The sequence below is a fragment of the Cavia porcellus genome, unplaced genomic scaffold (assembly GCF_034190915.1).
Source record: "Cavia porcellus strain 051 isolate PalLab524CR breed Dunkin Hartley unplaced genomic scaffold, mCavPor4.1 scaffold_23, whole genome shotgun sequence".
Taxonomy (NCBI): Eukaryota; Metazoa; Chordata; class Mammalia; order Rodentia; family Caviidae; genus Cavia; species Cavia porcellus.
In genome coordinates this window covers 53,800,190-53,812,709 of record NW_026947506.1, presented here as the reverse complement: position 1 = coordinate 53,812,709, position 12,520 = coordinate 53,800,190, and the positions used below count along the sequence as shown (strand labels likewise).

At 52.3% G+C, this 12,520-nt stretch overlaps 1 protein-coding gene and 1 long non-coding RNA gene across 2 annotated transcripts; one reads left to right on the top strand and one right to left on the bottom strand.

Moving 5' to 3' along the window:
* Positions 1–559: 559 nt before the first annotated feature.
* LOC106026750 (uncharacterized) lies at positions 560–5,159 on the bottom strand. The gene is made up of 4 exons (XR_001200335.3): positions 4,978–5,159; positions 2,348–2,650; positions 1,774–1,846; positions 560–1,568 (listed from the first exon to the last, which is right to left on the bottom strand). It is a non-coding gene; the product is annotated as an uncharacterized LOC106026750 (long non-coding RNA).
* Igfbp1 (insulin like growth factor binding protein 1) lies at positions 4,116–8,852 on the top strand. Its single transcript, XM_013148215.2, has 4 exons — positions 4,116–4,828; positions 6,100–6,284; positions 7,205–7,330; positions 8,154–8,852. The coding sequence occupies exons 1-4, from the start codon at positions 4,456–4,458 to the stop codon at positions 8,289–8,291; spliced, it is 822 nt and encodes a 273-aa protein (XP_013003669.1). The 5' UTR covers positions 4,116–4,455; the 3' UTR covers positions 8,292–8,852.
* Positions 8,853–12,520: the final 3,668 nt, after the last annotated feature.

The window sequence follows — 12,520 nt, the reverse complement described above, 5'->3', positions numbered from 1 at the left end:
CACAGGACCCTCAGATATACCAGCGACTCCTCACGGGCTACTCAGAAGGACGTGGGTCACACAGGTGGCCTTGCCTTACACACAGTCCTCACCTAAGCCTCTCTGGTTCCGATGCAGCCCTGCCCACTCCCACTCTCTTCCCATAGTAGGCCACCCTGTCATTTGCTGGGTGGAGAAGCCCGCTGCCTCCAGCACCATTGTGCAGACCTTTCCTGAGAAGGGCCCAGATGTGGGAACGCTCTTCCTATCCCGGCTGCCACCCGTGGAGAGTTTCTGGCTAAGACCCCACCGTTGGGACCTCAAGTACAGCGGCTTATGGCTCTATTGGGGAGGATCCTGGGCATCCCATGAGCTGAACCCCCACGTCTTACTCCCCGCTGTGAGGAGGGCTCATTACTGCTCGGAGAAGCTGGAGGGAAGAGGACTGTCCTGTCATAGTCTGCCTTGGGGAAGTTTCTGGATTGATGGGAGAGACCATGGACTGACCGGTGATGGAATTCGGGTATAAGAATGGCAAGACCAACGTCATGGGCGTGGATGTGCAGTTGGGGATTTTTAATGAATGGGAAAAGTGTGACACTCAAGTGGCAAAGTGAACTTGAATTCTGGGCCCACCTCTGGGTGACGTGAGGCAGGCTGCTGAGTCACAGCTGTGCCTCTGACCTGCCAGGGGAGGGCTGTCACCCCATGCAAGCCTGGCACCATTTGTGTTGGCACTGGTTTGCGAGTGAACGAAGAGTTTGGTCTCCAGGTTTGGAGGTATTTGTTCTGTCGTTGCTATGGGCCAAGTGATGGAAATGTTTGGGAACTGATTCTGGCGGGAAGCTCTGCCACATGCAGGGCAAGGCAGGTCTCAGGGAAGAGGTCAGGATGGCCACTGGGCAAGTACACAACAGGGCAAACTGGCCAGGACCAGGCAAACTGTCTGGCACCAAGTACAAGGGCCCCGAATATTTGTGGATTCTCTCTTTCACGTGTTTCATTAAGAAAACATTTCAAGCGCAGGCAGTGATTGCAAATTGAGGAAGCCAAAGAGAAAACAAAATTCAGCGCAGAAACACTCCCTCTGGAAGTGAAATTATATTTAGGGACAGGTATTGAAACTATTCATTTCAAATAAAAACTTTAAAAATGTAAATTTTTAAAATGTTATTTAAAACAATGTTAAAGAAAATTTAAAATCGGTGGTCAATTCCATAACCAGATACTGAATGTTGCCTAAAAAATCACCACATATCAGTCAGGGTTTACTAGAGAAACATTTGTAACACAAGATACACAGTGTGTAAGAAACTGCAGGACTGGCTTATGATGGTCAGCCACCCAGTCGGATGAGGAAGCGTGCAGAGGGTGTCTGCACACTGACACCCTAGGGTCCAGTCCAAGGTCTGGAGCATGCTGCAGTGTCCCATGCAAGTCTGTATCAGGTGGCCGATGGGTCTGACCAACGGAAGGCTGAAGAATCTACGCCGGAAGGCTGAAGGATCCGAGCCGGAAGTTGCCCAGTCTGCACTGGAAGTCAGGAGATGGCGTTCAAGGCAACAGTGAAAGGGAATACCAGAGCTCCTCTGAAGAAACAGAAACACATCCGTCCTTCCTCACTGCCATTTACACCATTCAGGTGATAAGCTGCTGCAAGGAGGCTCTTCCACACCCTAAAGTGTGGAATTGCTGAGCCAATTTAGTTGAGTTTCTTACTCAAGCTGATACAATCAATCAACCACCAGAGACAACAAACACAACCACAAACTTTCAACAACTGCTTTTACTTACCTATTGTGACTGTTCAGATTGAACAAAAGCCCACAGCAAAATCAAGTCCCTCCTTTGATGGTAGGAAACAGGGCTAACAGAAGAAGCAGTATGTTAATTTCAGTTTGGTGATTATTTAGATAGCTCCTATACCAGAAGTTAAGTATCCGCTATGAATCCAAGAGGCTAAGAAAGGTTACAGGGATCCCAGTATGGTGGTGCACACCTGTAACCCTTGGGAGGCTGAGGCAGGAGGCCTGCAAATTCAAGCTCAGACTGGGCAACCTAGTGACTCAGCAAGACTTGGCCTAAAAAAAAAAAATTAAAAAGGGACTGGGGATGTGGCTCAGTACAAAGGCTCTGAGTTCAATCACCAGTACTAGAGAGAGAAAAACCCATCTCCAGGAATCACATTCCATTTATTTATTGTCTTTTTGGGACAGGGTCTCGCTATGCAGTTCAGGCTGGCCGTGGACTCACTCTGTAGGCCAGGCTGGTCTGGAGCTAACAATGATTCTCCTGCCTCAGCCTCCCGAGTGCTGGAATGACAGGCGTGCGCCACCACGCCCGGTTCACGGTCCTTTTATTACTTTACCATATTCTGTGTCTTTCCGTGTTTACTCAGCTTGGAGATGTTTCCTTCATTTGAACAACTCCTTAGCTTGGAGATTTTCCTCTAACAGATGAACGCGGAGCAGGGAAAGGATGCCCGGGGTTACTTAGCCAATCCCGGCCCTGACGTTTGGGGCACTGCAGGGCGAGCTTCGGAGCAGAGGTTACCGGTCAGTCTTTTCCCACAAGTGCAAGCTGATCCCAGCACGGAGTCTGCCCATCATGGTGCTTGGCCTCACAGCGAAAGCGCTTCTCTCCAATGACAACTTCCATGACCTTCTTCAGGCTGAAATGGAGCCGTCCTGCGTTTCGCGCATGCGCCAATGTTCCCCCAGTCAGCTGTCAAAACGTCATTCTGTCCGCCTCTTCAGATCCCCCAACCCTATAAAAGCCAGCCGCTTCTCTGGAGGTAGGGGATTTTACACTGTAAAGCAGCTCTCCTGTGTCTGCAGTAAAGGCCTTTTAGTTTTTATTCTGCCTTTGCTCCTCTACCGTGGCATGAAAAACCTTTCACAAGCCCCCTCCCGAGTCCATCTCATCATCTGTGGGGTGCGGATCTGAGGCCTGGTGCAGAATCCTCACTTGTGCCTCCGCCCCATCCCACAGCTTCCCTTAGCAATGCCCAGGAACTGTGCACCTCAGGGCACCCCAGGAAGCAGGGTCGAGACAACTCCCTGCATCCCTCAGGGTGAATCAAGACAGGCACCCTGGGGCACTGTCTGCCTGGGCACCTTCCCCCAGCCACTGCCACTGGTGACACCACCTCAGTCTCTGTCAGGGTGACGGTGTGTGTGTGTGTGTGTGTGTGTGTGTGTGTGTGTGTGTGTGGGCGACTTTCTGCCATGTGCCAGGACAGCCCGTGACCATTTCCCTTTTCTGGTCTCGGTGTCCTCTTGTGTAAAGTGAGTGGCCGGACAGGTGGTCTCCAAGCCCTCCTTCCACCGGAAATACTGCTTGGGTGGGCTTGGGGGTGCTGCTTGAGCCAGTCCCTGGATGTGGAAGAAGGTGGGAGAGGGGGAGATGCAGAGCTTGGAGACACTGGCCTGGAGATGTCTCCCCTCCCATCCCAGTGTCCCTCTGGGATCCTGGCCCCCTGGAGATGGGACATTTCTGATTTTTTTTTTTTTTTGAGACAAAGTCTCACTTTACAATTCAGGCTGACCTTGAACTTGTTTACAAAGCCCAGGTTGGTCTCGAACTCAAGGCGATCTTCCTGCCTTAGCCTCCCAAGTGCTGGGATTACAGGTGTGTGCCACCATGCCTGGCTTGGCATTTCTTTAAAGGCCTCTAACATTATTTCTTCTGACTCAAGGGAATACCAGAGAGACAGATGTTATACTTAAAGAGAAAGCCTTTGTATTCAGTCACTGGTAAACATTTGGCCCAAGCCAAGATGTCCAGGCAGCTGGGGGTTGGACTCTCTGAGACTCCTTCCCCTCCCAGGGCTGTGCCAGTGGTGCCCAGAGTCCTGGGGCAATATGGGCTTCCTTGAGGCTGGGGGCTTCTTCTGGCAGAGAGTGAAGTTTCTGGGCTTTTCCCTAGGGAAACCCACTCCTCCTACACCCGCCATAGCTTCGAGTCCTGGGGCCAACCTGTCCAGACTTTGTCCACCCTGGGCCTTGGTTTCCCTAAGTGACAGCAGTCTCTAGGTCACTCTGAGCTCAGATGGGGAGCAGGGCTCAGCCAGGCCCCAGGACAAAAACAAGCACCCCCCCCCACCCGGCTGCGTGCCTGTGCTCAGAACTGGACTTTAGCTCTGGCAGGACCCACAACAGGAGGACAAACATAGTCCAAAACCTGAACCACGTACCCTCCTTCCACCCACGGTTTGCGTAGGGCCCACGAGCAAAACAAACTTATTTTGAACACTGGGCTTAGAGCATGCTGACAATCATTAACCTCGGGGTCCCAGGGGCTGGGGCTTTATAAGGGGCCAGCCTCACCCCACAGGCATCGCCTGCAGCCTCCGCTAGCGACCAGCCAGCATCAGACCCTGAGCTCAGCTGCCTATCTGTGAGCATCCACCTCTGCACCTTCGACACCTGCGCCCAGCACTGACCACATCCAGTGAGAGCCATCTACTGCTCTGCAATGCCTGAAGTCTCAGCCCACGGCCCTGGGCCGCTCCTGCTCCTGCTAGTTATCCAGGTTGCTGTGGTGGCTGGTGCACCCCAACCATGGCACTGTGCGCCCTGCTCCGCTGAGCGCCTGGCACTCTGCCCACCAGTGCCTGCCTCATGCCAGGAGGTCTCCCGTCCCGCAGGCTGTGGCTGCTGCCCTGTGTGTGCCCTGCCACTCGGCGCCTCCTGTGGCGTGGCCACTGCACGTTGTGCCCAGGGACTCAGCTGCCGTGCACAGCCCGGGGAGCCCCGGCCACTGCAGGCCCTCACCCGCGGCCAGGGCATCTGTGTGAAGGAGCCCGCTGTGTCCACCTCAGGGACTGTGTCCAGCACCAAGGGGGAAGGTAAGACAGTTCCCATACCCTGGGTCCATTGCTTGCAACTGGAGATGTGGGACAGAAAGGTGCTTAAGTCACCCACAGGAGGCCGAGCATGGCTTGGTCCTGGAGGGAGGTAACCCGGGAGACAAGAGAAAGTGAAGGTGGACACTTACCCTGAGGGAGGTGGGGGGAGAGAGCCTAGCGCCCCCCATCTCTAGACAGCCATCGATGCCAAGTGGGGCTGCCAGCAGTGGACCCCACCTCAAGGCCTCTCCTCTCCCCTGCAGAGGCTGGAAAGTTCCTCCGGGAAGGTTTAGGATGGGAACTCCCTCCTGCTGGCCCCAAGGGAGGTGTTTGGAATGTCCTTTGTGATATACATCCTGTGAATACTGGGTGCCTCCCAGCTGTTTGTAGAACATAATGTGAAAATTTAGGCTAAAAACTTCACTTCCATTCATTGCCATAGACAAACAATGTTTGATGTGTATGTTGTCCCCTGAGAACGGGACAATCAGGTCACTTCCTGAATTTGAGCTGCGATTTGTTTGTAGTAGGAAGCTGAGGAAAGGCCTCTTCCTCCTCCCCAGTGCCTATCGCCCCATCAGGGCTGGTGGCACATCCTGTATGAGGCTTGCAGGGGTCTCGTGCTTCCATATGCTGATAGGGATCGACCCGAGAACGCATGACCCTTCCCAGGGAGAGCGCATGACCCTTCCCAGGGGACCAGCTTTTCCTGCTGATCCTCTGCCCAGTAAATGCAAAAGGCCCTCTCAAGAGTCCACAAAGGGAAGGATTTCCCTGGGTGGGTGTGGGGCTCTGCTGCTCACCCCTGGAGTCTGCCGGCAAGGTGGCTGTTACCTCCCTGACTTTTGGGTCTTGCAGAGAAGTCACTGGCTACATGGACTGGCAGATCCCCCAAAAGAGAAGAGGCTAGGCATCTGTCTCAGGAGAGGGGTACTGTAGATCCTGCTTCTGATGATCCCACTCCCTGATCCCGGAGTGTTATCAAAGCCCCTTTAACGGATGAGAATGTCGAGGCTCTGAGGTTCCCCACGAATGGGCAGATGCACACATGGCTTTCTTGCTTTTACCACAGAAGCAAACCCACAGGCCTCCCTGGTGACACCCGAAATCTTCCCATTTCTCCAGAGTAGACTGAGAATAGCTGTTGGGTCAGGGATCTTCCGGGAACCCCCCCCCCCCACATCAAGACTCCCTGCCTGGTGCTGAGATGAGGGAATGTCTTGGGGTAGGAAATGCTGCAAGCTCATGGGGCTGGGGTGCTTCCTTTCCAGAGGCCAAGGTCCCCCTGGCCCCCCAGCAGGAGCACCCCGAGAGTGGGGAGATGACAGAGGAGCAGCTGCTGGAGAGTTTCCACCTGATGGCCCCCTCACGGGAGGACCTGCCCATCCTCTGGAACGCCATCAGCACCTATGACAGCATGCGGGCCCACGGTGTCACAGACATCAAAAAGTGGAAGGTGAGCCTGGGCGGGGAGACCTTCACACCGGTTACCTGAGCTCACTCCTAAAAGCAGGGCATAGGACAAAGTCGCTACACCAACTTGAAGCTGAGCACGAGGATCTCAGCACTCACCACTGTATATTTTTGCAAATAATTAGGGTACAACGTGAACCCTAAAATTGACAGCTCTAGCCACTTTGAGTATAGATCTCCTGTCATCCTCCGGGGCTCTCCGATCTCTGCCTGCGTTAGTAGCTGGTTTTCATTCTACCACTAGAGGGCGACAGAGAACCAGCGTTGGAGCGGGGTGAATTAATTTGATGGTGACTGGAAAGCGAGGAAGAGAATCCCTGGCACAAACATGCACGCCCCAGAGAAGTGAGAGAAGCGTTCTTTAGGAGCTTAAGAAGCTCATCTGGAACTGAGGACAAACGTAGGACAGATGTGATCCTCACTTGGGTTACCCGGATGAAGTGGGGGTTACCCGGCTCCTAGCTTGAGTTGCATGGTGTGGAATTAGCTTAGGCTGCAGAGGAGAGAGTTGTTCAGAGTCCAGACATCAGTGCTGCTGCAGTCCCGTTCAGGGAGTGGTGCCTGCTTGCATCAGATGGCAGGTGTCACATTTCCGCAGCAGGTGCCTGAAGGAGACGGGAGGTATTTTGTGGCTTTTGTTGACTGGGCGCTTGCCTAGGGACACCTTTGCCTAGGTGCTTAGGAAGTGTGCAGAGGGAGAGAACGCGGTTCTCATCCATTACCCTGGTGCCTCAAGACAGTGACCAGCCCCTGTCACATGCAGGGAGCAAATGACGTTTGACACTTGAGACTCGGTCCTAGTTGCCATGGCTAGGTGCTCCTGCCCATGCAAAGCCTTCTTTCTCAGGCTGGGGATTCACGTTCTCTGCTCTCTGTCCTAATACCAAGCATTTGTTTGGGCAGCCGTGCCAGCGAGAGCTCTACAGAGTGCTGGAGAGACTAGCCAATGGGCAACAGCAGGCCGGGGAGGAAATCTACAAATTTTATCTGCCTAACTGCAACAAGAATGGATTCTATCACAGCAAACAGGTAGGTGGTCTTGCATGTGGGTGCTCCTGGGGGCAGTCATGGCCACCCACATTCTGCAAGGCCCCAAGTTTCATGGCAAAGAACGTCCAGTCCTAAATACACACCCATCTGGTCTCGTGAATAAGATCCCCCTGTATGGGGCCCAGGAGAAGCCAGTCCCAGGTGGCCTGATGGGCAGCCTAGAATCCTAGGGTAAGAGCTGGAAGTGTATGCTCACCTGTATCCCCAGGGGCTGAGTGAGTACCGAAGATAGGTGATGCTTACAGGTCTTAGAACTCGGGGCTCAAGCACCCCTCTAATCCAATTCAGGAGAGGTGGGAGCTCTTCAAATGGCTCTTACTATGACACCATGCAGAAGCATTTTTGTGACTTTCCAAAGAAGAAATGAGATTGAACTAACCCAGGACTTAATTTCGAGGAGCCCTTGAGACCCAGAAAGCATAGATTTTGAGGATTTTCTTGGAGGGATCTGAAGTCCAGGCACCGATTTACAACAGATGGGAACAATGGTTCACATTCAGAGGGCGGGGGATTTAGCTCAGCGGCGCAGTGCCTGTCTGGTAAGTGCGAGGTCCTGAGTTCGATTCCTGGTACACAACAAAAACACAGCCAGGGCATGCTGCCTTGGGGTTAGGCTCCCCGGGCACTAGGGCTGTGGGGCAGGTAGCTGTCACATGCCATACCACTGCACGGGGCATGTGCCACTCAGCCACTGTCCCTGCTTCAGGATGAGGACCAAGAGTGTACTGGGTTTGCTGGTCCCCCCATCCCATGGGCAGCTTCTCAAGTGGCTCTTCCTTTGACCTTGGTCCTCTCTCTGCAGTGCGAGACCTCCCTGGACGGCGAGGCGGGGCTGTGCTGGTGCGTCTACCCCTGGAGTGGGAAGAGGATCCCAGGGTCTCCAGAGACCAGAGGGGACCCCAACTGCCAGCTGTATTTTAACTTACAAAACCGAAAATAGATGCACTCTCTGTCCTTTTATGTGAAATATTTAAGTCCACACTATATTTATACTCTAGAGCACACGCATTTTTATATGTGCATATGTACATAGACAGGAACTAGTTTTTATACTTCACACATGACTTGATTATAAAGCTGGTTTATATTTATTCACTGTAAGTTTATTTTTTTCTACACAGTAACTTGTGCTATAGTAATTTATACCTCACAAAACACTTCTTATTCTCACTTCCTGTGTAAATACTTGTATTTCTGCCCATTCAAAGCTCTCTTGTTTTTCAAGAGCATGTATCGATGCCGCCCAGAAAATGAACAAGCCAGTGCAAGGCAGTGATTTTATTTTTGATATTTACTGGTGATGAACCTATATTTAAGAGAGATTTGCTCTGTGGTTCCCACAGACCCTTGTCTGGTGGAAGTTGGCGGGGAAAGTTAGAGTAACAATGTCTATGTGTGATCAGTGTGGGCTGGAGAGAAGCCACGCCGGCGTCCCGTGAAGCACTGCGCGGGGTGGAAATGTGTTTGGAATAAACCTGCCCGTGGGCTGCGCAACGCGTCATATTTGTGTCTGGAATCCCTGCATGGAGAGTTGGTGCTTTTGGGCCGAGTCGTGGTGTTGGTTTCTGGTCTGCAGACCAGTCGTGGTGTTGGTGTGGTCTGCAGAGCGTACCCCCTTCCCAGTGGAGTTGGGATGAGCTTGGGGTCCACTCTTGCCCTGAGTCAGGACCCTCCATCCCCAGGGCCCTCAGTTCCCCCTTCTCTTCAGTGCATGGACAGGGCTGGGGTCTCTTCCATCTTCAAATCCAGTGGGAAGCACTCACCAACACCCCGCCCCACCTCGACTTCTCCTTCTGCCTCCCCAAGTGCCCCTAGCCACTTTGAGGCTGGATCACCTCTGGGCCCATCCCCCCTTGTCTCCTCTGCCCCTAAAACTGTGACCCACCTCGTTCTGCCCACCACACTGCTTCCCACTCCTACCCACCCCTCCCACTGAGACGGTGCCCCGGCCCCACCCGTGTCCCAGCCACTCTGGGACTCCTAGACACTCTGGCCTCTCCTCACCCCATGCCACCCCCAGGGAAAACAGGGCTGCTGCTGTCCCCTAGGTGCCCTGTGTAGCACGGTGTCCCCATCCAGGCTATCTGTTCTCTCTGCCAGGCCCCCAGGGCTGGTCCCTGAGCTCAGCATTCGGGCTCATAGGGTGCAGCTGGCAGAGGTGGCCTCTGTCATTCCCTTAGGGCAGAGGCTGAGGGGCTGGACCCTGCCTCTCTGTCACAAGTCACTGACAGGGACAATGCGTGCTCGTGACAGGTCCCAGCTGGACCCTCGGGTGTGAGGAGGGAGCGTGAGACTTCCTCAGAGACACACCCATCATTTGTTTAGTTTTTCTTTTTTGTGATACTGGAATTTGAACTCAGGACCTTTGCACTGAACCCTCCTCCCCCTTCATCTTTTATCTTGAGACAGGCTATTACTAAGTCACTAAGTTGCCCAGGCTGGGCTTGAACTTGTGATCCTCCTGCCTCAGCCTCCTAGGACGTCGGGATCACATAGGCATGCAACAGTGTGCCCAGCTTGTCTTTGACTTTTAGTCAATAGTGTGTGGGACGGGCGCCTCCACAATGGCTGGAGGAAGGGGCTACACATCTCACTCCGAGGTCTTCCCTGTGTCCATCAGTTACATTCTCAAAATGCTCCTTTTAAAGAAAAATGCAAAAAAGAGAAAAGGATGATTGTGTTTGAGGTGTGACACAGGCTTTGTGCCTGGTCTGGTTTCAGGGCCTGTCGGTCCCTCCTGGAAGCACAGCCTGCGGAGTGACACAGCTCCGAATCGGTCCCTTCTAGAACACCACACTGTCTTGATGCAGCACCAGTTACAGTTGTGACACCCATGGGTGCAGCTGCTTGCCATCCTGGGACCCAGCTGCTACCCCTGTGTCCTGGTCCAGTGACTGAAGTCTCCACTGTGAGGCCAGACCAACCTGCAGAGAAGAGAAAACTTGGGGGACCTCTGGGATGCTGGGATCCCCCTCTGACAGATTTCTCACAGTCATATAAATGATGTGTTTCGGGCTCCCCCATGGTAGGGGGCCAATTTGCTCTAATGCTCCAGGCTCCTGCAGTCTTGAATTCCTCTGCCTGCAGGAAGCCGAGGCAGGGCTGGACTCCGAACTCCCGTCCCATGGTCCCTCCCGGTTCACCGTGCAGTGTGGAAAACACAGCCTCTGTGCAGCCATCTCCGTCAGCCAGCTCTGCCCGGTTGGCTTCCTGCTTCTGCTTTTGTCTCCCACTCCTAGGGCGCCCTCCTGCCTGTGCTTTCTGAAGACTTTCAGGAGAAGGCTTTCAGGAGTGTGGTGTGCTGCTACCTTGGGGGTCACCCTGTACCTCACATGTGGAGCTGCTGGGACTTGTGAGTAGTTATAGGTCTAGAAGGTGGGGTGGTGGTCATGGTGGTGGCCTCTTGCCTGATGCCTGTCTCTGGGAAGCCCATCAGGGGACATCTCAGAATAACCTGAGGGCTCTGCATCTCTAGCTTCACATGTGTCCTCCCTTGTGTCTTGTTCCTTTCCAAGGTGTCACTGTGCTCCCTGGTTCAACTAAAACCCTTGAAAGCATCATAGGCACAGTCATCTAGATCCTGGCTTCTTATTGTGTTGGATTGGGAGTTTCCAGGGATGGTATTTTTTGCATGTCTGACATCATGAACTATTAGCATTCTCTTCAGTACCGGAAATAAAATTAGTGATGTTTTAAAATCTAATCAAGCTAGAGGAGCGAGTCCAGATAACCCAGAACCAATTTAGAAAACCCATCCTTACTACTGAGATCCTCCCCACCCACTCCTAGACCTGAAGTGTGCAGAGTTCTCTAAGGAAATGCACCAATGTGATGTGTGCATGTAGAAATGTACTGTGCGGAATTGGTTCAGCCCGTTCTGTGGACTGAGAAGCCCAAAATCTGCAGGGTGGGCTGGCAGGAGGGGAACCCCGAGGGGAGCAGATGGTGACTTAAGTCCAAAGACATCTGCTACAGATTCCTTCTTGCTTAGGGGAGGCCAGTCTTCTGCTCTGGTCTGGCCCTCAGCGGATTGCACAGTACTGACTCAAATGATGGAGGGTAATTGGTCTCACACCAATTCCATTGATGTAAATGTTAACCTCATCTAAAAACACTTGCACAGAAGCATCCACAATCACATTTCACTACCTGTTTGGGTATCGTGGTGTAGCCAGTTTAACACACAAGATTAACCATCCTTAACCAACAAAATGAGTATACAGAAAATGAAGTCATGTAACATGCTCAGCGGAAATCAGAGAAGGCAGAAAAATGGGGAAGGAAACAGAGAAAAATTTAAATGAATTAAAAACATTCACAAACACGGTGGATCAGGAATCACTTTACATGAGAATGACCTAATACCACCATGACCCATGCAGCTCCTGAGGTTCTTGGGATTAAGGACCATGAGAGGATGGAAAAAGAAGAAGAGACGAAGGAGGAGAGGTACTGACTCCTCCCCGCAGGGGTGTTTATTTATACCCTTTAGCAACTTAATGTCACATGGTACCCTGTTGTCCTGGCCACCCACTGCTTGGATGGTTTTGGGACCAGGTGTTCTCTGGGCTGAAGCAGCTTCTTTATGTAGTTTGCTCCAAACTTTCACTGTTACTGCAATGGCCATGCTCCAGCCTTGCACCGTGGTCAGTTTTCAGGGTCAGCGCCTTCCAACAGTCTAAACGTACCGGCCAGGAGACAGAGTGCCAGAAAAACAATGAACTACACACTGTCTGCGAGAATCTGCTTTTAAATATAGCAGTTCAGATGCGTTACAGGGAAAAGATGGAGGTCAGCTGAGTGTGTAGCTCACTGGTAAAGTGTGGGAGGCACTGGACTCAATTCCCAGCACATACACACACACACACACACACACACACACACACACACACACACACACTCACAGACGTGAAGAGATGGAGAAATGGATATCAGTCTGATACTTTTTTTTTTTTTTGGTCTTTTTTCATCTTTATTGGTACTAGGGATCAAACTCACGACCACCTGCTTGCAAGGCAGGTGCTTATGCCGCTGAGCTAAATCCCCAGCCCCATCAGTCTGATACTTAGTAAGAGTATCTATTTTAGTTTCAGGTAAATCAAACTTCAGAACAAGGAAGATTATCAGTAACAAAAGAAGGACATTGAAGCAGGGATCACTTATCTAGAA

Excerpts from the sequence above, each read along its gene's own strand:
- Igfbp1 (XM_013148215.2), top strand. The coding sequence starts at position 4,456 with ATGCCTGAAGTCTCAGCCCACGGCCCTGGGCCGCTCCTGCTCCTGCTA. Across the intron at positions 4,829-6,099 it reads GTCCAGCACCAAGGGGGAAG|AGGCCAAGGTCCCCCTGGCC; the intron begins GTAAGACAGTTC and ends CTTCCTTTCCAG. Across the intron at positions 6,285-7,204 it reads CAGACATCAAAAAGTGGAAG|CCGTGCCAGCGAGAGCTCTA; the intron begins GTGAGCCTGGGC and ends TTGTTTGGGCAG.